The sequence below is a fragment of the Silurus aristotelis genome, assembly GCF_946808225.1.
Source record: "Silurus aristotelis genome assembly, chromosome: 4".
NCBI classification, from domain to species: domain Eukaryota; kingdom Metazoa; phylum Chordata; class Actinopteri; order Siluriformes; family Siluridae; genus Silurus; species Silurus aristotelis.
In genome coordinates this window covers 26,090,411-26,117,508 of record NC_139577.1, presented here as the reverse complement: position 1 = coordinate 26,117,508, position 27,098 = coordinate 26,090,411, and the positions used below count along the sequence as shown (strand labels likewise).

Sequence of the window (27,098 nt, the reverse complement as noted above, 5' to 3'; positions counted from 1 at the left end):
TATTTCACGAATTATTTTCTAATAATCCTCCAGAATGTTTTAAAATATTATTTTTACCCTGATGATTAGGGTTGTAATGTGCACATACTACAGATAAAAATTAAGTAGAATCAATTTACTTTATTTTACAGGATTTACAAGATTTTCAAAGCGTATGATGACTTTCTATAGGCATTGTGTGTGTGTGTGTGTGTGTGTGTGTGTGTGTGTGTGTGTGTGTGTGTGTGTGTGTGTGTGTGTGTGTGTGTGTCCAGATTTATAAATCGGCTAATTTGGGGGGAAAAAAGACCTTCACTGGCATAAATAATAAATACAGATAAATGCAAAAGTTTTTACACCCCATTGGTATTTACATATGTTTAAACATGTATTTAGAAGTGGCAACACTGCAAGAAAATCTCTACATGCAAGCACCTACATATGTCTTGACTCAAAATGGACAATCATTTGAAAATTAGCTTTGACATGACCCTCTCAGTCTACAGACCTGATTTAAATAAGGGCTGAGGCATTTTACCAAATTTTAATCGATATGTATAAAGACTGGCCAATTATTCCAGCAAAGATAGGAGAATAAAATTTCCTGAAGACTGTGAGGAGTTAAATAGTAAAGTCATGATTGCTTTTAATGCACATGGAAAAGATCAGAGGCAATTATTAGGGTAAATCATGAAAAAAAAATTTATTATAGTAATAATATCTAAACATGAACCTTTTGTCTTTCTCACGCTAAAGAAAAAATGTGTGATATAATCCACTCATTGCTCTTTATTTTGTCCTAAGGGTATACAAACTTTTGCAAACAACTGTAACAGCATATATATATATATATATATATATATATTAGTGTGTGTGTATATATATATTTATATTTTTTTAAATAAACGTTTGGAAGACATTTGAAGCTTCCATCTCGAGACTTTAAATGACACTACATTCTTTATTTCCACTTGGGAATTTTCATCGCTGTGTTTATTATTACTTATAATAATTATTATTCTGATTATTATTATTTGATCAGTGCTGCAAGTTCTTGTGACATACAGAAGCAAATCCACAAAACGGTTTACCACGGGGTTCGATCTACACAAACACTATCATAAAAATCATTACACATTTACAGGGTCGTACGCTCACATTCGTCATGCAGCAGAAGGAAACACAGACAGTGGAATGGCTCATATACAGGGTCCTGTGGTGTAGGAGGCTGAAGGAGTGAGGCTGATAACGGAGAGACTGAATTTAAATACACTTGGCACCAATTTGATTTGTCACAGATACAACGCGTGAAAATGTCTTTATCGTGAGCCTAACAGCCCCTGGCCGAGAGCTGTCACTGTCTATGCGTGATTGGCTGTGTGTGTGTGTGTGTGTGTGTTTGGGTGAATTTGTGTTAGACAGCATGCGGTCACTTCACTCTGTAGGTGAGCAGTCATCCAAGTCCAGTAGCTCCTTCACGAGCCTCTCGCCGAACTGTGCGCGGCTGTAGCGTTTAGCATGATAGGCGTCGGACATCTTGTAGAGGATGTAGGCGTTGTTAATGGCGATACTGATGGTGAGCCAGAAGACCTGCTGCCACGTCTTGTTGGGTTTGTGGAAAATGAAGTACCTGTGTGCATTATTCAAAACACTGCTTATAAAACTGTCTCTCATCCATGGCTGCTTCATTTATCTGAGATATCTATACACACGTTACCTCATATCAAGGAAAATAGCAAGAAGTTTACAGAAGAGATATCATTAAATGATCTGTCTGAACTCTTAATTCTGATTGGCTGTGATATATAAACAATTGAGATTATTGTTAAATTTACATGTATGGCTTTTGACAGATGCAATTATCCAGAGCGACTATTCCATTTGAATAGTTGAGTTTTAAGGGCCTTACTCAGGGGCCTGCATGGATATAAACTTCCAATCTTCCAATCAGAATTCCAACACCTTAAACCCTGAGCTACTTCTTCCCCCATGTAGTCGCAGTTCCTTACAACCTCACTAATCTAAAGAAATGTTTTTGTGTGAAATTTTTGTGTAAATTATAAGGTGAATATGGAGAGTTTGATAAAAGGACTAAGGTGTAAGAATTTGAATAAACTGTACAAGACGAGGCTAACTTGAGAAATTTGCAAAAAAAAAATTTAACAGCACAAGGAATTAACACCAATAGCTTCATTATTAGTAGAGATGCAGCACAGATACATATAATTCTCTCTCTCTCTCTCTCTCTCTCTCTCTCTCTCTCTCTCTCTCTCTCTATCTCTATGATATAGGGAAATAATTTGTGATTTAATAACCAATATATAAAATAATTACCCATAATTTTCCTATTCAAGCAGTTAGTTTTCACTGCAAAAATTAACAAATGCTTTTACTTCTCAATGCTGGCAGGTAAGCTTGGCATGGTATAAGCCAGGGGTGTCTAATCTTTTTCACAAAGAGCCCGTGTGGGTGCAGGTTTTTATTCCAACCAAGCAAGTTCACACAAAATTCTACCTGTTTACATCTAATGATATTAATTGTCAATGACTATAAGGTGTGGACTATGTTCGGGAACGAATTTGGAATGAAAACTTGCACCCACATTGACCCTTTGTGGAAAAGATTGGACACCCTGGTAAAAGCAGTTAAAAGCAAGCAGTCCGGTTTGATAAATGAATTAAAAATAAATTGAAGCATTTAAATCACAGCTAAATAATTACCAAACTTCTGATAGTTTCAATGGCAACCATGTAAACAAGAACTCATAAGGTGGACGCACTACATAAAGAGGTGTTAAAAACATATGTATTTGTTATTAAGATGTACATTTTCTGTGATGAGACTTTTATTCTAGAAGAGACATGTATAGATGATATAGAGCACAACTAATGATGTAAACTCACTTGCTGTACTTGTCATCATATTTGCAAATGTAGCTGAGGTGTGCAGCGAAAGCTTCCACAGCCAGAGGACACGGGATTTCGCCGCTCTTCCTTTTTATGATTACACCTGAAACCAGAGATCACTGTATGTTAGAACATGGCTGCTGTAAAAATGTTAAAAAAGATAAAAATTTAGATATAACTTAAAGATGAACTAAATACCAAAGTTTTACAGGAGTTTAGTTACAGCATATTATCAGTATTGTATAAACCAACGATCAATATGAGCCATATTTATATTTTTGCATCTTTTCCTGACAGCTTATTAAATAGCACTTGATCCAGTACAGTTTGCAGGAGCATGACATTTTTCCTTCACTTGAAATAGAAGACTAAAATCTGTTTTATGCATGACGATGCATAAACAATGACAATGCCCCTGAGAAACTTTGCCCCACTTGTGTAAATCTCATGCAACTTCTGAAAAGTGCCTATAGTTACTGATCTGAGGTCTAAATACAGATGTAAGCAATATCAGTATTCTTCTTCTTCTTCTTCTTCTTCTTCTTCTTCTTTTTTCAGCTGCTCCCATTAGGGGTCGCCACAGCAGATCATCTGTCTCCACACACCACTGTCCTCTACATCTGTCTTTTTCAAACAAACTATCTGCATTTTCTCTCTCACCACATCCATAAACCTCCTCCTATATTAATTATAAATATAAATATTAATAAAAATCAATTTAAAATGACTTTAAAAAGGGTAAATGCACTGTATGATGTTTTAAGTTGAAATTATCCCAAATCTCCACACTTTCTCTCTTTTTCATACTTCTGTGTTGTATGGAAGCCGGTTTAAGAAACATAGAAAAAAAAAAAAAAAAAGTTTTCCCAATTCGAAGATTGTTTTCTCGCAATTATGACTGCTTTCGGCTGCTCCCATCAGGGGTCGCCACAGCTGATCATCCGTCTCTATATCCCCCTGTCCTCTACATTTGTCTCTTTCAAACCATCCATCCATCCATCTTCTCCCGCTTATCCGAGGCCGGGTCGAGGGGGCAGCAGTCTAAGCAAAGATGCCCAGACTTCCCTCTCCCTAGCCACTTCTTCCAGCTCTTCCGGGGGGACACCAAGGCGTTCCCAGGCCAGCCGGGAGACATAGTCTCTCCAGCGTGTCCTAGGTCTTCCCCGGGGTCTCCTCCCAGTGGGACGCGCCCGGAACACCTTCCCAGGAAGGCGTCCAGGAGGCATCCGGAACAGATGCCCGAGCCACCTCAGCTGACCCCTCTCGATGTGGAGGAGCAGCGGATCTACTCTGAGCTCCTCCCGAGTGACCAAGCTTCTCACCCTATCTCTAAGGGATCGCCCAGCCACCCTGCGGAGAAAGCTCATTTCGGCCGCCTGTTTTCGGGATCTTGTCCTTTCGGTCATGACCCAGAGTTAATGACCATAGGTGAGAGTAGGAACGTAGATTGACCGGTAAATCGAGAGTTTCGCCTTGCGGCTCAGCTCTTTCTTCACCACGACAGACCGGTACATCGACCGCATTACTGCAGAAGCTGCACCGATCCGTCTGTCAATCTCCCGTTCCACCCTTCCCTCACTCGTGAACAAAACCCCAAGATACTTAAACTCCTCCACTTGCGGCAGGAACTCCCCACCAACCAAGCCACCCTTTTCCGACTGAGGACCATGGCCTCGGATTTGGAGGTGCTGATTCTCATCCCAGCCGCTTCACACTCGGCTGCAAACCGTCCCAGTGCATGCTGAAGGTCCTGGTCTGATGAAGCCAACATGACAACATCATCTGCAAAGAGCAGAGACGAAATCGTGTCGTCACCAAACTGGACACCCTCCGGCCCCTGGCTGCACCTAGAAATTCTGTCCATAAAAATTATGAACAGAACCGGTGACAAAGGGCAGCCCTGCCGGAGTCCAACATGCACCGGGAACAAGTCTGACTTACTGCCGGCAATGCGAACCAAGCTCCTGCTTCGGTCGTACAGCGACCGGACAGCCCTTAGTAAAGGGCCCCGGACCCCATACTCCCGGAGCACCCTCCACAGGCCGCTGCGAGGGACACAGTCGAATGCCTTTTCCAAATCCACAAAACACATGTGGACTGGTTGGGCAAACTCCCATGAACCCTCCAGCACCCTGTAGAGGGTATAGAGCTGGTCCAGTGTTCCACGGCCTGGACGAAAACCACACTGTTCCTCCTGAATCCGAGGTTCTACTATCGGCCGTATTCTCCTCTTCAGTACCCTGGCATAGACTTTCCCAGGTAGGCTGAGAAGTGTGATCCCCCTATAGTTGGAACACACCCTCCGGTCCCCCTTCTTAAAAAGAGGGACCACCACCCCGGTCTGCCATTCCAGAGGCACTGTCCCCGACCGCCACGCGATGCTGCAGAGGCATGTCAGCCAAGACAGCCCCACAACATCCAGAGACTTGAGGTACTCAGGGCGGATCTCATCCACCCCCGGTGCCTTGCCACCGAGGAGTTTCTTTACTACCTCGGTGACTTCAGCTTGGGTGATGGACGAGTCCGCCTCTGAGCCCTCAGCCTCTGCTTCCTCAATTAAAGACGTGACGGCGGGAATGAGGAGATCCTCGAAGTATTCCTTCCACCGTCCAACGACATCCCCAGTTGAGGTCAACAGCTCCCCACCTCTACTGTAAACAGCATTGGTAGGGCACTGCTTCCCTCTCCTGAGGCGCCGGACGGTTTGCCAGAATCTCTTCGAGGCCAGCCGATAGTCCTTCTCCATGGCCTCACCGAACTCCTCCCAGGCGTCGGGCTGGTGTGGGTTTGCTTACAGCCCCCCAGCTCAGCCGCCATGTGTTGGAGTTTACCCCGGTGAATGAGAGGGTCGTTTCCCTGCGCCTACGGGTCGGGGATAGGTCTCTCACTGTCGTGTGTGCCTACGGGCCAAACGGCAGTATAGAGTACCTGGCCTTCTTGGGGTCTCTGGGAGGGGTGCTGGACAGTGCTCCGACTGAGGACTCCGTCGTTCTACTAGGAGACTTCAATGCTCACGTGGGCAGCGACAGTGACACCTGGAGGGGCGTGATTGGGAGGAACGATCCCCCTGATCTGAACCCGAGTGGTGTTCAGTTATTGGACTTCTGTGCTAGTTACAGTTTGTCCATAACGAACACCATGTTCAAGCATAAGGGTGTCCATCAGTGCACGTGGCACCAGGACACCCTAGGCCGTAGGTCGATGATCGACTTTGTGGTCGTTTCATCTGACCTGCGGCCGTATGTCTTGGACACTCGGGTAAAGAGAGGGGCGGAGCTGTCAACTAATCACCACCTGGTGGTGAGTTGGATCCGATGGCAGGGGAGGAAGCTGGACAGACCCTGCAGACCCAAGCGTACTGTGAGGGTCTGCTGGGAACGTTTGGCCGAGTCTCCTGTCAGAGAGATCTTTAACTCCCACCTACGGCGGAGCTTTGACCGGATCCCGAGGGAGGCCGGAGATATTGAGTCCGAGTGGACCATGTTCTCCACCTCCATTGTCGAAGCGGCCGCTCGGAGCTGTGGCCGTAAGGTCTCCGGTGCCTGTCGAGGCGGCAATCCCCGAACCCGGTGGTGGAAACCGGAAGTAAGGGATGCCGTCAAGCTGAAGAAGGAGTCCTATCGGGCCTGGTTGGCTTGTGGGACTCCTGAGGCAGCTGACGGGTACCGGCAGGCCAAGCGAACTGCAGCCCGGGTGGTTGTCGAGGCAAAAACTCTGGCCTGGGAGGAGTTCGGTGAGGCCATGGAGAAGGACTATCGGCTGGCCTCGAAGAGATTCTTTCAAACCAACTACCTGCATGTCTTTCCTCACCACATCCATAAACCTTCTTCTTGGTCTTCCTCTTTTCCTTCCTCCTGGTGGCTCCATCCTCAGCATTCTCCTACCGATATACCCCATGTCTCTCCTCTACACATGTCCAAACCATCTTAATCTCACCTTCCTCACCTTGCCTCCAAAATGTCTTACATGCGCTGTCCCTCTAATAAACTCATTTCTAATCCTGTCCATCCTTCTCACTTCCAATAAAAACCTCAACATCTTCAGCTCTGCTACCTCCACCTCCACCCCCTGTCCTCTACATCTGCCTCTTTCAAACCAACTACCTGCACGTCCTCCCTCACCACATCCATAAACCTCCTTCCATGTACAAACCATCTCAATCTCACCTCCCTTACCAATGCCACTGTCTCTAAACCATACATCACAGGTCTCACCACAGTCCTATAAACTTTCCCTTTCACTCTTGCAAATAAACTTTACCCTTACCTGAACTCCTCCACCTCCCTGCAACCGCATCACTCCACTGCCCTCCCTCTCATTCACACACATGTACTCTGTCTTACTCCTACTGACTTTCAATCCCCTTCTCTCGAGCGCATACCTCCACCAGGCTCTTCTCAACCTGCTCCCTACTCTCACCACAAATCACAATATCAGTATTAAATGTGCTTAACTCAGCTCTGAATACAGCCCTATCTTACAGTCCTACATAGTAATCTTGATTCTCCAGTGACTACATTGATGTATTATATACAGTAACATGGGTATAGCAGATGAGTTTAGATCTTCATTTTTTAGTTATAATAGTTGATTAAAGCAACATTTACAAACCCACAATAGGCCTGGTATGTTATTGTGTTTGTGTAATTAAAAACCCTTCATTGCAATTCAGCAAAATTTAATGACTTTATTAAATACAATGCCATGTTTTAATGACTACAGTTCATTGCCACTGAATGCAAACTACCTATCAGTTGATATTCTGCGGGTACCATGAGCTCACATCTCTTACCGAAGAGTTTCCTTTATAACTATAGTGAGATATGGTCAGGCCACAAAAAAAAAGTGGAAAAAGAAAGATTTGGCTGTGGGTTTATTCTTCTGGTTGTCTTTAGGATTAACACAGAGGTGTGTGTCCTTATCAGTATCCCTAACCCTAACCCTAACCCAACTCTTCCAGCTGATGGTCTATAGCCTTTAACCATTGTGTTTTTCCTTCACACAATTGCAAATGTCTCATATATATATATATATATATATATATATATATATATATATATATATATATATATATATATATATATATATATACACAGTGAGGAAAATAAGTATTTGAACACCCTGCTATTTTGCAAGTTCTCCCACTTAGAAATCATGGAGGGGTCTGAAATTGTCATCGTAGGTGCATGTCCACTGTGAGAGACATAATAAAAAAAAAAAAATACAGAAATCACAATGTATGATTTTTTAACTATTTATTTGTATGATACAGCTGCAAATAAGTATTTGAACACCTGAGAAAGTCAATGTTAATATTTGGTACAGGAGCCTTTGTTTGCAATTACAGAGGTTAAACGTTTCCTGTAGTTTTTCACCAGGTTTGCACACACTGCAGGAGGGATTTTGGCCCACTCCTCCACACAGATCTTCTCTAGATCAGTCATGTTTCTGGCCTGTTGCTGAGAAACACGGAGTTTGAGCTCCCTCCAAAGATTCTCTATTGGGTTTAGGTCTGGAGACTGGCTAGGCCACACCAGAACCTTGATATGCTTCTTACAGAGCCACTCCTTGGTTATCCTGGCTGTGTGCTTCGGGTCATTGTCATGTTGGAAGACCCAGCCTCGACCCATCTTCAATGCTCTAACTAAGGGAAGGAGGTTGTTCCCCAAAATCTCGCAATACATGGCCCTGGTCATCCTCTCCTTAATACAGTGCAGTCGCCCTGTCCCATGTGCAGAAAAACACCCCCAAAGCATGATGCTACCACCCCCATGCTTCACAGTAGGGATGGTGTTCTTGGGATGGTACTCATCATTCTTCCTTCAAACATGTTTAGTGTAATTATGAACCAAAAGTTCTATTTTGGTCTCATCTGACCACATGACTTTCTCCCATGACTCCTTTGGATCATCCAAATGGTCATTGGCAAACTTAAGACGTGCCTGGACATGTGCTGGTTTAAGCAGGGGAACCTTCCGTTCCATGCATGATTTCAAACCATGACGTCTTAGTGTATTACCAACAGTAACCTTGAAAACGGTGGTCCCAGCTCTTTTCAGGTCATTGACCAGCTCCTCTCGTGTAGTTCTGGGCTGATTACTCACCTTCCTTAGGATCATTGAGACCCCACGAGGTAAGATCTTGCATTGAGCCCCAGTCCGAGGGCGATTGACAGTCATGTTTAGCTTCTTCCATTTTCTAATGATTGCTCCAACAGTGGACCTTTTTTCACCAAGCTGCTTGGCAATTTCCCCGTAGCCCTTTCCAGCCTTGTGGAGGTGTACAATTTTGTCTCTAGTGTCTTTGGACAGCTCTTTGGTCTTGGCCATGTTAGTAGTTGGATTCTTACTGATTGTATGGGGTGGACAGGTGTCTTTATGCAGCTAACGACCTCAAACAGGTGCATCTAATTTAGGATAATAAATGTAGTGGAGGTGGACATTTTAAAGGCAGACTAACAGGTCTTTGAGGGTCAGAATTCTAGCTGATAGACAGGTGTTCAAATACTTATTTGCAGCTGTATCATACAAATAAATAGTTTAAAAATCATATATTGTGATTTCTGGATTTTTTTTTTTAGATTATGTCTCTCACAGTGGACATGCACCTACGATGACAATTTCAGACCCCTCCATGATTTCTAAGTGGGAGAACTTGCAAAATAGCAGAGTGTTCAAATACTTATTTTTCTCACTGTATATATATATATATATATATATATATATATATATATATAGAGTGCAATTATATTGATATGTCCTGCATCTGTGAATCCTAGACATATGTTAGTGTTTGGCTTGAACTTTCTTAATGACAGAAATGCTTAAAATCAATCAACATACCTAAAGAAAGTTTATTTAAAGATTGGGTCCTACATTAGTACCCTCAGTGGATACTCTTTTTTCAGTGGATATACTCATATGGTTATTGCACCAAAGAACTGCTGCTGTGCTGCTGTACGTACAGTGAGGAGGCCTGTGGTGCAGTCAGCATTCCAATTTATCCCAAAGGTGTTCACTAGGGTTGAGATCAGGGCTCTATAGCAGGCCACTCAAGATCTTTTACTCCAACCCTTGTAAATCATATCTCCATGGGAATGGCTTTGTGCATGTTCATGAACAGATCTGTGTTTTCTAGTTCAAGTTAAGAGAAAATTGAATGCTACAATTTCCAAAAGACATCGTATACAAGGCATCCTTGTGTCACTCCAACTTGATGGTAGGAATTTGGGGAAGAATTACATATGGCTATAAAAGTGAGGTGTCCCAATATTTCATATATTTTACAATATACTTCCGTCCATATAGTGTGTATAACTGTTATTATTATTTTATGTAAAATGAGGTTAAAATTAGGCTATTTTCTAAGTGTGCTTGGTAGGCAACTCGCAGACTCCATGCTGGCTACTAGGTGTCTGCGGGCCGCTTGTTGGAAAATATATATAATTGGAAAACAATATAAATGTTGAAAGTGTTTATGCACAAATTCTTTTGGAAAGCCAACTATATTTTTAAATGTCTGCAACCTGGTTAGCACTAGTTTCTGGAAAGCAGAAATACTTCCTTCATTCGCATGAGCTCTATGAGCTTTGTCACTACACTGCACAACAACTGCGAGGTCAAATTTCAATATCACAGTAAAGCCATATTTTGTTTGCGAGTTCTTTGTGAGTAGATTAGAGGCTGGATTAGTGGATTAGTTACAGCATTGGACAAACATGTCAAAATACAGATTCAACAAAAAATTGACTCTACTGTCACCTTTGATTTGCATCATGGCTGGGTTATACACAGACAATGACTTTCCTTTCCTCGTTTTTCAGATCTTGTGTTTTTTCTATTGCATACATTTTTCCAGCACATCTTTCTGAGAGCTTCCATCTACGAGCTGCACTGTCACTCAGTCCGCTAAAAACCAAAACACTGTCTTTGCCTGAAGCAATGTGGAGTCCCTCACCGGGTGCTATTTCATTAATGTGCCAGGGTGTTAAAAAAAATAACTTAAAAGAGATGCTCCACTGGTTGTAGGCCGAGCACAGAACCCAGGTAAAATAAGTTTAGTCTTAAAATTACTGAAATTCTGCCATGGTTTGGTGCCATGGCACCGATTAGGGTGAAATAAGGAAAGTATTGCTTCTTCCTGCCAATCAGACAGAAGTGTAGGTGCATGAAACCCGGTATACAGTACTGGGTGAGAAAAAAGAAAAAGAAAAAACCTGTGGTTTGAATGCAAATCTGTCACCAACATAATTGACATTTCGGAAGTCTGCTGTCAGAAATCATCAAGGCATTGAATCCAAGCCTGGCAGGAAACATAATGTGTTGGTGCTTCATGTGTCATAATCTATCAGCATCTACAGCATTCATTTATTGCACCAGCACAAAACCTGACACACAGAATGCTTCCTGGGCGGAAACTAGCAAACATTTGCAGTTATTGTGGTTAGGTGTCTAAATTGGGAGCATTGCGCATACCACATTTAGTTTTCAAAGCTAAAAACTCATGATCGCTAATAATATCAGCTGATTAAAGTTACATATTCAAAAATTAAACCATCATTTACATAGTATCAAATCAATATTAATTTAACTCATAAATATGTATAGCATAAATGTAAATAATAATATGTAACCTCACTGAAAAACCAGCTATAAGAGGTAATCTGACAAGCATTGTAAAGTCTGTGAACTGTTTTTAATGTAATCTAGTTTCTATTTGTAGTCTCCAATAAACTCATTGTGTATTCTTCTATTTAGAACTGATACATGGCACATCTCTGTAGTGCCAGATTAAGCTACAACCTGGGGATCCTGAAGCTTGTTGCCAGAAAAGTATGCAAAAGGTATTAGGGAAATCAGTTACTAGTGAGTGGAGTGCCTAAGGCCTCTCAAAACTGTAAAGTGTTTGCATCCAAATAAAGTGATGTGTAATATTATATATAGCTAATTATGAAATTTCATATATTAACATGTATTTTCATTTAAACGACATGTTCTGCTATGTAGAAGTAATTTATCCAGTGTTTAGAATAAAAATCTTTTCAAACATCCCCAGGTTGCAGGATTCCAACCCTCAAAAATCCAGTCACTAACATAAAAGCTATGAGATTTGCTCTCTACCTTGTTTGATTGGTGAGTAGGCGTTGGAGAGGAATCGGAAGTTTCCCTTGTTGTACCAGCTGATGAGTGACATGTTGCCCTTCATCTTGATGTGAGACTGGCCACGCTGCTGAGGGCCCTCAGAGTTACGCAGCATAGATGTGGGCAGTCCGGTGCAGTCACTCTTTCTGGTGCTAAGCAGCCCACAGCAATAAATATCTACACAAACCAAAACAGAGTATGATACAGCATCAGCTTCCAGTAATTTTATAATAATGTAATTTAACTCAACCGACTAAAACACTTGATACAGTTGTGTACATAGGGCATGGGTTTGAATGGTAAGAAATCTAATCATGATAATTCAGGGTGTAAATTACAATAACAGTATTTTTGATAAGGTCTCTAAAACCAAGAAAACGGTAAAGACAAACTTCAAGCAAAGTGTTAGGTTTAAGCTGAAAAGGCACTATATGCCTTATAGCATAATGGCATAGGGAGTAAACATTAACATAAAATGAAGTAAACAATAAGTTACAAGAAGGGAAATTATAAATTATATATATACTGTATGTATATATATATATATACAGTGAGGAAAATAAGTATTTGAACACCCTGCTTTTTTGCAAGTTCTCCAACTTAGAAATCATGGAGGGGTCTGAAATTGTCATCGTAGGTGCATGTCCACTGTGAGAGACATAATCTAAAAAAAAAAAATCCAGAAATCACAATGTATGATTTTTTTACTATTTATTTGTATGATACAGCTGCAAATAAGTATTTGAACACCTGAGAAAGTCAATGTTAATATTTGTTTGTTTGCAATTACAGAGGTCAAACGTTTCCTGTAGTTTTTCACCAGGTTTGCACACACTGCAGGAGGGATTTTGGCCCACTCCTCCACACAGATCTTCTCTAGATCAGTCAGGTTTCTGGCCTGTCGCTGAGAAACACGGAGTTTGAGCTCCCTCCAAAGATTCTCTATTGGGTTTAGGTCTGGAGACTGGCTAGGCCACACCAGAACCTTGATATGCTTCTTACAGAGCCACTCCTTGGTTATCCTGGCTGTGTGCTTCGGGTCATTGTCATGTTGGAAGACCCAGCCTCGACCCATATTCAATGCTCTAACTGAGGGAAGTAGGTTGTTCCCCAAAATCTCGCAATACATGGCCCCGGTCATCCTCTCCTTAATACAGTGCAGTCGCCCTGTCCCATGTGCAGAAAAACACCCCCAAAGCATGATGCTACCACCCCCATGCTTCACAGTAGGGATGGTGTTCTTAGGATGGTTCTCATCAGTCTTCTTCCTTCAAACATGTTTAGTGGAATTATGACCCAAAAGTTATATTTTGGTCTCATCTGACCACATGACTTTCTCCCATGACTTCTCTGGATCATCCAAATGGTCATTGGCAAACTTAAGACGAGCTTGGACATGTGCTGGTTTTAACAGGGGAACCTTCCGTGCCATGCATGATTTTAAACCATGACGTCTTAGTGTATTACCAACAGTAACCTTGGAAACGGTGGTCCCAGCTCTTTTCAGGTCATTGACCAGCTCCTCCCGTGTAGTTCTGGGCTGATTTCTCACCTTCCTTAGGATCATTGAGACCCCACGAGGTGAGATCTTGCATGGAGCCCCAGTCCAAGGGAGATTGACAGTCATGTTTAGCTTCTTCCATTTTCTAATGATTGCTCCAACAGTGGACCTTTTTTCACCAAGCTGCTTGGCAATTTCCCCGTAGCCCTTTCCAGCCTTGTGGAGGTGTACAATTTTGTCTCTAGTGTCTTTGGACAGCTCTTTGGTCTTGGCCATGTTAGTAGTTGGATTCTTACTGATTGTATGGGGTGGACAGGTGTCTTTATGCAGCTAACGACCTCAAACAGGTGCATCTAATTTAGGATAATAAATGTAGTGGAGGTGGACATTTTAAAGGCAGACTAACAGGTCTTTGAGGGTCAGAATTCTAGCTGATAGACAGGTGTTCAAATACTTATTTGCAGCTGTATCATACAAACAAATAGTTTAAAAATTATATATTGTGATTTCTGGATTTTTTTTTTAGATTATGTCTCTCACAGTGGACATGCACCTACGATGACAATTCCAGACCCCTCCATGATTTCTAAGTTGGAGAACAAAGCAGGGTGTTCAAATACTTATTTTCCTCACTGTATATATATATATATATATATATATATATATATATATATATATATATATATATATATATATATATATATATATATACTGATAATCTTGTGGTTAATGACAATTTCTTGGTTACATTTATCATATCATCAAGACTATTTAGCAGTAGAATATACTGTAGGAAGATTATATATTGGGCAACATTTGTAATTTTCAGTTAAAAAGAAATGAATATACAAAAACACATTACACTGAGATTTATTTACAGCATTTTCATCTTTGAGGCAGGGAATTCTCAATAAGCCAAAGAAATTTTTTTAACTAAGGGTCTATTAATTATAATATGCAATTTACTTAAACAAGCCTGTTTACATTTTCAGATGACAAGGCAGCTTGTAAAAATACTTCTGTAAATGTTTTAAATGATGGTGTTTTAAATTCCGTGAATCATCATGACACCAAACGCAACTTTTGCTATGTTTACAACACGGATGGTTTGGATTGCTGCATCATGGGCGATTTTGGTGCTGATTTGAGACTTGGTGCATCAGTAAAACAAATGTTTAGTGATAAAAAAAAAAAATTCGGTGAAGTTTTTTTTTTATATCGGAGTAAAAAAATTAAATCGTGAATAAATGCGTGATGTGTTAAAGGTTTTAATTTCCGTTTATTTATTTAATAATTCAATAAAGAATTGTCAAACAGAAATGTGCGCTGCATTAATTGTGCGTTAATAAATATTTGTGCCACACAATGAATAAATATTTATAATCTTAAATATATCAAAACACAACAAGCAATCGTGGTTTTAACTCTCTTTTTGATGGTTCTTTTTTCAAAGGTAATTGTACATCTACTGTACTGTAAACGCAACAATGAAATTGTGAATTACTTGTCAGAAATGTTTTCTACTTTAAATTAATAATAATTAAAAAAAAAAATTTATGTAATTTATCAAGTCAAGTTTATATTTCTATAGCACTTTTTACAACAGACATTGTCTCAAATAAGCTTTATAGAATTTAACAGTTAAGGTGAACGATGTGTATTTATCTCTGATGAGCTAGCTATGGCGACTTAGAAATTTTAATTGTAACTTTCAAGCCACTAGTGTCAGGGATTATGGCTTTATGGATTATGCTTGGGACATTCAAACTCATAGCGGACAACGCGTATCGAGCGGATGTCTTTGTTATTTTCAACGGTTTATGAGTGTTTTTGTGTTGTACGGTGTTTTGAAATAAAAGGACAATGATCGGACTATATCGGCTTCCGCGTCTGCAGCCTGACAGAACGACCGACCTAAACCGAACACGGATTCGACACACCGCGTTTCCGACCGCGACGGATCGGCAGCTGAACCCGGCTTCGGAGAGCGCCTCGCCGCCACAGAGTCTTCACGAGAGCGCCTCGCCGCCACCTCCGGTCACAGAAGGCGAAGTGATTCCTCCGAGTCCCTCTCCAGACGACGCCACATCCCAGAGCCCCTTCCAAGGCGACATCTCGCCCACGGAAAGCTCGGCTCCGCCTCAGGACCTCCAAGAGAGCTCCGCCCAGCTCCAGGTCCCTCCAGAGAGCTCCGCCCAGCTCCTGGCTCCTCAAGAGTGCTCCACCCAGCTCCTGGCTCCTCAAGAGGGCACGACTCCGCTCCAGGCTCCTCCCGAGGGCACGACTCCGCTCCAGGCTCCTCCCGAGAGCTCGTCTCCGCCTCCGAGCGACCCCGAGAGCTCGTCTCCGCCTCCGAGCGACCCCACGAGCTCGTCTCCGCCTCCGAGCGACCCCACAAGCTCGTCTCCGCTTCAGTGTCCCAAAGAGAGCTCCACTGATGTCGTGGACCTCCAGGCGAGCCCTTCTCCGCTCGTGGATCTCCAGGCAGGCTTCACCTCATTTCCAGGCTGCCCAGTAGGCTCCGATCTGCTCCTAAGGGTCCCAAGGAGCGCCCCTACGCCCAGGGGTTTCCCTGTGCACTCACCCCGGCTCCAGGACTGCGAAAGGGAAGTTGAACCGCTGCCCCCGGGTTCCACCGACGGCGACGGCTCACCCCACAGTCCCGCAGAAGGCGACGGCTCGTCTCCAGCGCCCGCAGAAGGCGACGGCTCGCCCCCGGGCTCCGCGGAAGGCGACGGCTCGCCCCCGGGCTCCGCGGAAGGCGACGGCTCGCCCCCGGGCTCCGCGGAAGGCGAAGGATCGCCCCCGGGTCCTCTTCAGGGCGAAGGATCGCATCCAGGCTCCACGCAGGGCGAAGGATCGCATCCAGGCTCCACGCAGGGCGAAGGATCGCATCCAGGCTCCACGCAGGGCGAAGGATCGCATCCAGGCTCCACGCAGGGCGAAGGATCGCATCCAGGCTCCACGCAGGGCGAAGGATCGCATCCAGGCTCCACGCAGGGCGAAGGATCGCATCCAAGCTCCACAGAGGACGACGTCTCGCCCCCAAGTCCTTCTCAGGGTGACGGATCGCCCCCAGGATCCCCGCATGGCGACGTCGGTCCTCCAGGTCCCTCTGACGGCGACGTCGGTCCTCCAGGTACCTCTGACGGCGACGTCGGTCCTCCAGGTCCCTCAGAGGGTGGTACGACCTTCCTGGTCTCCGCCCGGGACGTCCTCCACTCCCCGGTCATTGTCATGGTTGGCGTCCAGTTCCGGTTCCCCGCCATGGAGGTCGCTCCGGCTCCAATCCCCGCCGAGGGCTTTACTCAGCCTCCCGTCAGCACAGAGGGCGTGGCTCCGTTCCGGATCCTCCTGCAAGGTGTTGTTCCATTCCGGCTCTCCGCAGAGGATGCTCACCAGGCCTCCGTTGCTCCCAGGCGTCTAAGGAGGCCGTCCTCGGAGTGCCCTGGCCCGCCTGGCATAGGTGGGTTTTGGGGCGTCAGGTGTCGCCCCTGGAGGGGGGGTACTGTCAGGGATTCACCCTCCCACGCCCCCCTCTGTAGCTGTCAGGGATTCACCCTGCCACGCCCCCCTCGATAGCAGTCACGCTGCTTCCCAAGATTACCGACAGCTGTGGCTCATGAAAGATCAGACTACATAAACTCACGTTCTTGAGTCACAGGCTGTCGGTCGTTATATTGTCAAGCTGGACAATCGCGTGGCTGCTCGGCCGCCGGCTGTATATCCGAATTCCACTTCCGACTTGGATTACTCATTGCCGAAGGCTTTATGGATTATGCTTGGGACATTCGAACTCATAGCGAACAACGCGTATCGAGCGGATGTCTTTGTTTGTTATTTTCAACGGCTTATGAGTGTTTTTGTGTTGTACGGTGTTTTGAAATAAAAGGACAATGATCGGACTATATCGGCTTCCGCGTCTGCAGCCTGACAACTAGCAGCTTCTCACGAACTATCAGATTTTTAGCGAGTTACTCATAGTCCGGTTCCAAATGAAAAGCCGTGAACTATCAAGGTTCCACTGTGTGTATATATATGAATTGTTCACTTGCTGCCGAATATATTCCACCCACTAACAGGTGGCATAAAGAAGAGATAATTATATCTAATTGTTATACAAAAGAAATAATTGTTATTCACTCACTGGTCATAATGTTATAATGCTATGCCTGGTCTGTGTGTATTTAAAATATTTGATAACAACAAGCATTTTAAAAAGCTATTTGAAAATAACATTCATGATCAACATACATGAGCATAAAACCACAGCAGATAAACATTTGCACTGTGTAGTTAACAATTAGATCATTCAGTCCATGTAAAAAAAAAAAATGTACGTCTATTATCTGTGCAAACTGGAACAACTGTGTAAAAGCTTCTTTTAGCAGGTGTGTAGGTAGATTCTGCCTAGTAGCCATTTAAACAGATTGTGTATGCATGATGAACATTCTTCCACTAGCAAGTCAAGATCCACTACTTCCACGTTTCTAGAATGTTATTGAAAACTGTAAGCGTTTAAAAATCTTTGGATAAAGAGATGACAACAGAAAGTGCTGATGAACTGAGATTGAATCAAGATTATGTCTCAAGCCTAACAAATGTGAAATCTTCCTCTTATACAGCCAATTATAATAAGTTAAAAAGAAAAAGCATTACATTATTAGAAATGTGTAAGAGATTGATGTGGATAAGAGTTGTAATGCTCACTTTGATTCTCAAACTCCTGGAACAGGCCGAGACTGGAAATGCTGGGACCGGTGAAAATGATGGCGTTACGTCCAGACAGGTTCTGACAGAGCTGCCTGGCCACCAGACTGTGGAGCTGGGGTTTGTTTTTCAGTGTATCAAGGCCATCTGGACCAGAGCCCTCCTTCAGGTGTACATAAACCTGCACAGGGGATCATTGTATACAAGCAGAATGGCTTTTAAAATAACTCTTCTTCCTGGGATATAGGAAATGAATATATTTCGATTTGGAACAGCAACTCCACTTTGTGCCACATCACACCTTCTAATCATTGATTATTTTCATGTAATAGCATTAAAAATGGAATTTGTTAATTTAATGACCATAAAAGTATTTTCATTGTAATTATTATTTATTGTTTCAATATCTTTCGGTAGTAAAGTTAACAGTCAACTGTAAATAGTCGACTGTAATTTTTGACATGTATTTCTCTTGGGGTGCGCAATTTCACTATTTCAAAATAGCATAAATAAAGCAGACAAGAATCCTACAGTAGCTGTTTACTAGATTTTCTCACACACATGCTGAGTGACTAAGATCACATTGTAGCTAAAATTAAAATATACCATATGCTTTTTTCCAATTAGACCTAGATAGATTTTCCAATAAAGAAAAAATAAAGAAATTTGAGTTCACTTTTTGTCACAGTTTTTTTAAGTTGTAGTTTTATATTTTTATACTTTTTGTTTATTATTTTAGAGTATTTAACATAAACAGAGAAATTGTTGACTGGCAGCATATATACTGTATTGATAGTACATTTATATACAGTTCCTATAATTTATTACAAACTGTGGTTGTGATTGTATTATGTATTGTATTATTGCATTATGGTTGTATAGGATTATAATTGCATTAAGTATTAGTGAAATAATATGGCTGCACAATTGTGTTTCTGGCTAACCTGACAAATGAAGCCAGTAGAGCTGCACTGTCGCACCCACAGGCTGAACTTCCTCTTCTTCCTCTTGCGCAGCTCTCTCTCTGTGCATGTGGTGATGAACACAGGGTCCTCATCGATCAGCGGCTCATGCAGAACCTGGGACACAGGCATCGTCACACTGTGAGCTGAAAAACCTAATTTCATTTATTTTCATGGGACAAACCAGTTTATGAATACATTTAAGCTGTACAAATTTCGGTGGACTGAAAGGAGGCAGTAGGTTAGTCCTGGATTAGACTACAGAGCAAATCAACAGGAATCAGAAGTCCATATGTGCTGACTCACTGATTCCCTGATGTGTCTGAGTGAGCAGCTGTTCGTATATGGTAGATAAAATGATAAGTTGGCTCTCTGCTCTGCCTGGGAAGTCATCAAGGACAAGCTGGCACAGCCTGTGCAGCCAAGGCAATATTGCCATGGAAGTGAAAAAAAACTATGAGCAGATGGTGTTTAATTTACTAATGATGGACGAGTGTTCAAGGTTGTGTCTCTTGACTATATGACACCAGGGACCTTAGCGACACCGATCAAGGATAATGCACAGCCGAAGAAGGCATTTAACATGAGTCATCCAGCAGCTGTTTAACTGGAACTTGTAGTAAAAACTGATATGGTAAAACTGAAAAATGACAAAGCCATGATTCAGAGAAGAGTTAATTACACATCCAAACATCTGTTCTTTCAGATCATATTACTCAGTCTTACAGAGGTGTGATCAGAATCAGGCACAAGTGTCCAGGAAGAAGGAGTGATTATGGAATGGTTTGATGTAGATAAACTAAAATAAACACAACTAGCTAGAACACACATTTATTGTTTTAACCTGTCAAAATTGCATTAAACAATTCTATTAAAAATAGTACCAACAAATTGTGAAGAATTCTAATAGTAATTCTAAGTAATTCTAATAAATGTCCAACTCCAAGGTTAATTACACTATACAGATAATAGATTTGCTTTATAAATGTTCAATTCCAAGAGCATTAGTGAGTTCAGGCACAGATGTTGAGTAAGACGGTCTGGGGTGCAGTCGGCATTCTAGTTTATCCTAAAAACCGCTTTATGCTTAGGGTCATTGTAATGCTAAGACAGATTCTGGCCACTTAGTTCCAGTGAAAGAAAAAAATCATAAAACTACAGCATGCAAAAACAATCTAAACAACTGTTTGCTTTTTAGCTTTGTGGCAAACAGTTTGTGAAAAGTCTACATATAGGTGTGATGATCAGGAATGTGTTTTATTTTGGTCTAACTGTCAATGACGTATTCAGTGTAGCAGATCAGTCCATTTGTTAATCAGAAAAATTATTTACTGTCTTTTCCACCTGACTGAAGCAGTATATCTTAATAGATGCAGTGGGAATGCTGAGCAGAAATGGTATGAGTAGAGCCAAAGACCAGCTTAAAATATAAATTGGGCAATATGCAAGAACCATAATATAAATTCTGCCTCTTCAGAAAGTAGAGCTGATTACCAGAAATGATTGGTTTAGATGCTTACATCAGTGCATGCACAGATATAGGGTGCTTCTGCGTTATTCGTGATGGATAATGTGCAGGTGTAATGGACATTTGTGGGGAAAACCTGAAAAACATTGTATTTTGTGTGTTAAGATCAGAGAGCCACCAGTCACGCCTCCCTCGAATGTTTAACACTCTCACTCAGCCTCTCCCTCCTACTAATCAAAGTTTTTTAAACAGTCTTCTTTTTGATTAATTTCTGGCATATAAATATTTCCCCCTATTTAAAATAATGGGATAGGTCTTGCATAAACTTTTTTTCGGCTTCTTCCATTAAGGGTCGCCACAGCGGATCATCCGCATGTTTGATTTGGCACATGTTTTTACGCTGGATGCCCTTCCTAACGCAACCCTCCCCATTTATCCGGGCTTGGGACCAACTCTAAGGCTTGTGCAACCCTAATGGCTGGGGTTGGTTCCGTGACCTGGGATCGAACCCGGGCCACAGCATTGAGAACGCTGCATCCTAACCACTAGATCACCAGGGAGGGATAGGTCTTGTATAGCTGCAAATATCAGACTTTTAAACAAAACCTGTGGCATTCAATTAATGAAATCAAATGGAACAATATAATTCTTGCAATTTGTTTTTTTAACAATAATATAATTTGTATCAATTCAAATATTTTCTTTTTGTAAGTAGTGTTACTTAGTAATACACTAATTGTCAGTATATTGCATGGTTATAGCTTTTAGCATGGTTAACTTTTCTTATACAGTTGAATGAGTGTGGGTGTATCAGATATCTAACCTCTATGTAATGTATAATTATTCAAACTGAACTCGTCATTCTAGGCTGTTTCCGTCAAATCTTTGCCACTTTTTTTGTATTTTCTATTTTGTACAGTTATTTTTTTTATAAATAGCTAAGGAGTTCTCTTATAACTAGCCCATGGCTAATCTTAAAACTGGGATGTGGGGGTTAATATACTCTGGTATGGATCCTAAACTGGACATGCCAGAATTATGTATACAGTATGTACTGATTCTACATGCATGAATAATTATAGTAATGTATTTGAAAATGCTTCAAACCTTCAAACAAATATAATCCTCGCTTAGGTGCAAAATCATCTCTGACAAGTGAATCATCTTCCCTGCAATGTGCATGGGACCTGAGGAAAATTCCTTTCTCTGTTGTCTCTAGCTCTTTCTGTCAAACTCTCTTTCTTACCCACTGTGAGAAGCCGACCTCACATTGTGTTGCCAGATGATGCCATGCTGTGTGAAAAATGTAAAAAAAATTTTGGAAAGGTTCACCAAATCCCTCACACAATGCCTGGACTGGCTGCTGTGTCCTGTGGCTGGTAAGATATATGCAGACATGCAAAAGTATGTGCTTCTGATAATGATAGCTCCTAGCATTAATTATTATAAGTGGTTATTTCAGTGATCCCCGTCAGGTTTAAATGGGATGGCGGTCTCCACAGACATCACCTACAGAATCCATTACGAGGAGCTAAATCAGCACCAGAAATCATCGTCATGAACATGCCCTAAAATTTAGTAGAACTGACAGTGTGACTCTACCCATGGCCTCTACCCCACTGGGAGATTTACATGAGTGAAGGAGGAAAGAGCCTGACAGGTGGCACGTCTGCAGTGCTTCTAATTACAGCTGGAGGGCCAAAGTTTCGCCTTAAATCCCCAACCCATTTCCTGCTGGCAGAGAAATACTCAGCCGCCTAGCCTGTCCTAGATTCTGACAATTTAATACAGCCAAGATTTGGTGGAAGTTTGTTGGGGTCCCTTGGGAATGTGTGAAACTGGCTACTATCAGTTCTGTGACTCATTATAAACTTGGATAGCTAAATCAATCTCATTAAAGGTTTACATAACAAAGACGTTTGAAGCTTGATGAAAGACAACATTTAGGTTGTCTGACTTTTATGGACAAATCTATTTGAGCATTTGTCTGCTGTTTTCTTCACTAAGTAGATCAGTCCTTTGACTTAATGTCTGGTGCTGAATTAATTTTCTATGGAGTTTTCAGAGTGAAAAACCAGCCTATTTATTTGCTTTCACATAATATAAAATTATTTTTCTTAAGCTTTCTATAGATTCTTCGGCATACCACTTTTTTGGACTTTGGTTTTAAACAGTAGATACAGTGGCCAGCTAGATCAGTCCACCTACTCTAGGTTTTCCTATCCGGACATAGAAATGTAGCTTTTAAAAGTATTTAAATGATAGAAAAAGGAATTTTAATCCCGTCACACATCTGAAATCAAATAATTTTTCTTTTTTTATCCCAAGTGAAGTTGATATATCTAAAACTTATATTTTTTTCTTTAGATAAAAGTAGTACATACTGCATACAGAAATTAACTGTCATTATCAGGTAATAATGAATAATAAACCCAGCCATTAGGGTTGCACAAGCCAGTGCACTCTTTGTGCCGGTCCCAAGCCCGGATAAATGGGGAGGGTTGCTTTAGGAAGGGCATCCAGCGTAAAACATGTGCCAAATCAAATATGCGGATTACGAACCAGCATTTCATACCGGATCGGTTGAGGACCGGGTTACCAACAACCACCACAGGTATCGTTAGCCAACAGGGTACCGGTGGAAATTGGGCTACTGTTTGCCGAAGGAGGAGAAAGAGAGGAGAAAAACGTCTACAGAGACAGCAGGAAAAGAAGTGTAAGAGAGTGGAGGTTAAGGTGGGCGCTTTAAATGTTGGTACTATAACTGATAAAAGGAGCGGTAGCTGATATGATGTAGAGGAGAAAGTTAGATGTGTTGTGTTTGGAGAGTAAAAAAAAAAAAGGAGTAAGTCCAGGAACATTGGAGGGGGTTTAAACTGTTGGATGAATGGAAAGAGAAATGGTGTAGGTGTGATCCTGAAGGAAGAGTACAGTAAGAGTGTAGTGGAGGTGAAGAGAGTATCTGGTAGGGTGATGAATGTGAAGCTGGAAGTTGAAGGGATAATGATAAATGTCATCAGTGCCACAAGTGGATTGTGAGATGAAGGAGAGGGAAAAATTCTGGAGTGAGTTAGGTGAAGTGGTGGAAAGTGTATCTTGGAATGAACGATTGGTGATTGGGGCAGACTTTAACGGGCATGTAGGTGAAGGGAACAGAGGTGATGAGGAGGTTATGGGTATGGCTTTAAGGAGAGGAATGTGGAAGTGCAGATAGTGGTAGTATTTTGCTAAAAGGATGGAAATGGCAGTGGTAAATACATATTTTAAGAAGAATCATAGATCATAGGGTGACGTATAAGAGTGGAGGAAGGTGCACACAGGTGGACTATGTTTTATGTAGGAGATGCAACCTGAAAGTGACTGGAGACTGTAAGTTGTTGGCAGGGGACAGTGTAGCTATACAGCATCGGATGGTGGTCTGTAGATGGTGGCTTTGAAAATGAAAAAGATGAGGAGGACAGTGAAGACTGAAAAAAGAATATGATGAAAATTTAAGAAGGAAGAGTGTAGTGTGAGGTTGAGGGAAGAGGTCAGACAGAGGCTCGGTGGTGGTGAGGAGGTGCTGGATGTTCGGGCAACTACTGCAAAAATGATTAGGGAGACAGCTAGAAAAGTACTTGGTGTGACATCTGGAAATAGAAAGGAAGAGACGTGGTGGTGGAATGAGGAAGTGCAGGAGAGCATGCGGAGAAAGAGGTTGGTGAAACAGAATTGGGATTAACAGAGAGATGAGAAAAGTAGGCAGGAGCACAAGGAGATGCGGCAGAAGGTAAATGAGGAAGGGGCGAAAGCTATGGAAAAGGCATATGAGGTGCTGTATGAGAAGTTGAACATTAAGGAAAGAGAAAAGGATTTATACTGTATGTCGAGGCACAGGGAATGGGAAGGATGTGTTGAAGATGGAGGGAGTATTTTCATCAGCTGATGAATGAGGAAAATGAGAGAAAGAGAAGGTTGGATTATGTGGAAATGGTGAAGCAGGAAGTGGATAGGATTAGTAAGGAGGAAGTGAGAGCAGCGATTAAGAGGATGAAGAGTAGAAAGTCGGTTGGACCAAATGACATACCAGCAGTGTTGTGCTAGTTACTAAGAAATAGTAACCAGTTACAGTTACTAGTTACTTCATTCAAAAAGTAACTAAATTACTTTGTTGATTACTTACACCAAAAAGTAATGCGTTACTGTTAAATGTTACTTTTTAGTTACTTTTTTAAAGAACGTTCTTTAATGTTCCCATTAATGCCCTTTTATGCGTTATGGTCTATACAAACACAAAACTGACTTAAACACAAAGTAATTTTTAAACACTATTATATTTAATTTAGAACAGCACAAACTAAATATATCACAAGGATTTCTGAAATAAATAACAAAACAAGCTAAATAATATATTTAGAATCAAAAACTAAAGTGGCTTCTGCATCATAAAAGCTGTTGTGTTGAGCCCTTAAAAATTTTCCTTTTACAGATTAAGTATGAAAACTATCAACAATGTACAACATAACACCGGGTTAGCTTCTAGCTTCTAGCTTCGTCGAGGCGTGGAGTTTCTGGAGGAGCTTCAACAGATTGGAGTTGCTGTTTAGCGCAGTAGATACGACCTTCGAACCAGAAAGACACAGCTTACATTTGACTAAAATTTTTTTGTCTTTGGCTCAACTAACGTGAAATAATGAGCATATTTCCACTTTGAGAATCTCACCCTGACTCCCCATTACTGCCGCACAGACCTGAATAAACGGAAACACGCCCACAGTGCGTCTTCTTAACAGTGTTTACAGTGGTTCTCATCCACCAATCCTACAATGCGTTGCTGCTGTAAACAGGTTAGACTGTAGGCTACACTTCAGCCCAAATTTATTCATTTAAAAAAGTAACAGACAACGCACCATACGGTAACGGTAATGGAGTTACTTTATTTAAAAAGTAATGCGTTACAGTATTAGTTACTGTCAAAAGGAACTGCGTTACAGTAACGCGTTACTAGTAACACGTTATTGCCCAACACTGCATACCGGTGAAGCATTGTTCAGGAGATGTTTAGGAGAGATGGCAGTGAAATTTTTAACCAGATTATTCAACAAAATTTTGGAAGGTGAGAGGATGCCTAAGCAATGAAGAATGAGTGTGCTATGGGAAAGAGTAGTGGAAGCTACTCTAGGTGTGGCAGAGAAGTATGTGAGGGTGGTGCAGGACATGCATGAGGACAGCGGGACAGCAGTGAAGTGTGCAGTAGGAACGAAAGACTGGGACTGCATCAAGAATCGGCTCTGAGCCCTTTCCTATTTGCAATGGTAATGGACAAGTTGACGGACGAGGTCAGACAGGAGTCTCCATGGACTAGGGATGTTTGCGGTTGATATTGTGATTTGTGGTGAGAGTAGGAAGCAGGTTGAGAAGAGCCTGGAGAGGTGGAGGTACGTACTGGATAGAAGGGAAATGAAAGTCAGTAGGAGTAAGACAGAGTACATGTGTATGAATGAGAGGGAGGGCAATGGAGTGGTGCAGTTGCAGGGAGAAAGGTGGAGAAGGTGGATGAGTTTAAGTACCTGGGGTCAACTGTGCAAAGTAATGGAGAGTGTGTTAGAGAAGTGAAGAAAAGAGTGCAGGCAGGGTGGAGAAGAGTGGCAGGAGTGATTTGTGATAGAAGGATATCTACAGGATTGAAAGGGAAAGTTTGTAGGACTGTGGTGAGACCTGCGATGTTGTATCATTTAGAGACAGTGGCATTGACTAAAAAACAGGAGGTGGAGCTGGAGGTAGCAGAGCTGAAGATGTTGAGATTTTTATTGGGAGTGAGGATTGACAGGATTAGAAACGAGTTTATTAATGGGAGGTAGGACGTTTTGGAGACAAGGAGAGGGAGGCTAAATTAAGATGATTTGGTCATGTGCAGAGGAGAAACATTGGGTATATCGGATGGAGACGCCAGGAAGGAGGAAAAGAGGAAGATTAAGGAGGAGGTTAATGGATGTGGTGAGAGAAGACCAGGTAATTGGTTTAAGAGAGGCAGATGTAAAGGACAGAGTAGTGTGAAGAGGGATGATCTGCTGTGGTGACCCCTGAAGGGAGGAGCCAAAAGAATAAGAAGATCATGTAATAACAAATAATTAAAAAGCACATATAAGTGCAGATCATGTGCAAACATAGAAAATACCAAACAAAACAAAACAAAACAAAAAGAATCAATGAAGAAATAACCTTAGCATAACGACTAGGAGCATAAACAAATACAGCAACCATGCATGGAGGACAACGAACATAAGACAAAGTGTGTGGTGAACAGTCAGATTTATACTATATATATATATATATATATATATATATATATATATATATATATATATATATATATATATATATATATATATATATACAGTGAGGAAAATAAGTATTTGAACACCCTGCTATTTTGCAAGTTCTCCCACTTAG

General features: G+C 41.9%; 2 protein-coding genes across 2 annotated transcripts in view; one reads left to right on the top strand and one right to left on the bottom strand.

Moving 5' to 3' along the window:
- phactr2 (phosphatase and actin regulator 2) overlaps positions 1-27,098 on the top strand; it is a 279,098-nt gene that overhangs the window by 128,661 nt on the left and 123,339 nt on the right. The gene's annotated exons all lie outside the window — the stretch shown is intronic.
- pgbd5 (piggyBac transposable element derived 5) overlaps positions 940-27,098 on the bottom strand; it is a 42,893-nt gene continuing 16,734 nt past the window's right edge. Inside the window, exons 3-7 of the mRNA XM_083538555.1 lie at positions 19,181-19,315; positions 18,237-18,417; positions 12,005-12,202; positions 2,883-2,988; positions 940-1,609 (exon numbers count right to left, since the gene is read on the bottom strand). Coding sequence (XP_083394681.1) covers positions 1,414-1,609; positions 2,883-2,988; positions 12,005-12,202; positions 18,237-18,417; positions 19,181-19,315 — 816 coding nt within the window. The 3' untranslated portion in view covers positions 940-1,413. The remainder of the gene's footprint in view (positions 1,610-2,882; positions 2,989-12,004; positions 12,203-18,236; positions 18,418-19,180; positions 19,316-27,098) is intronic.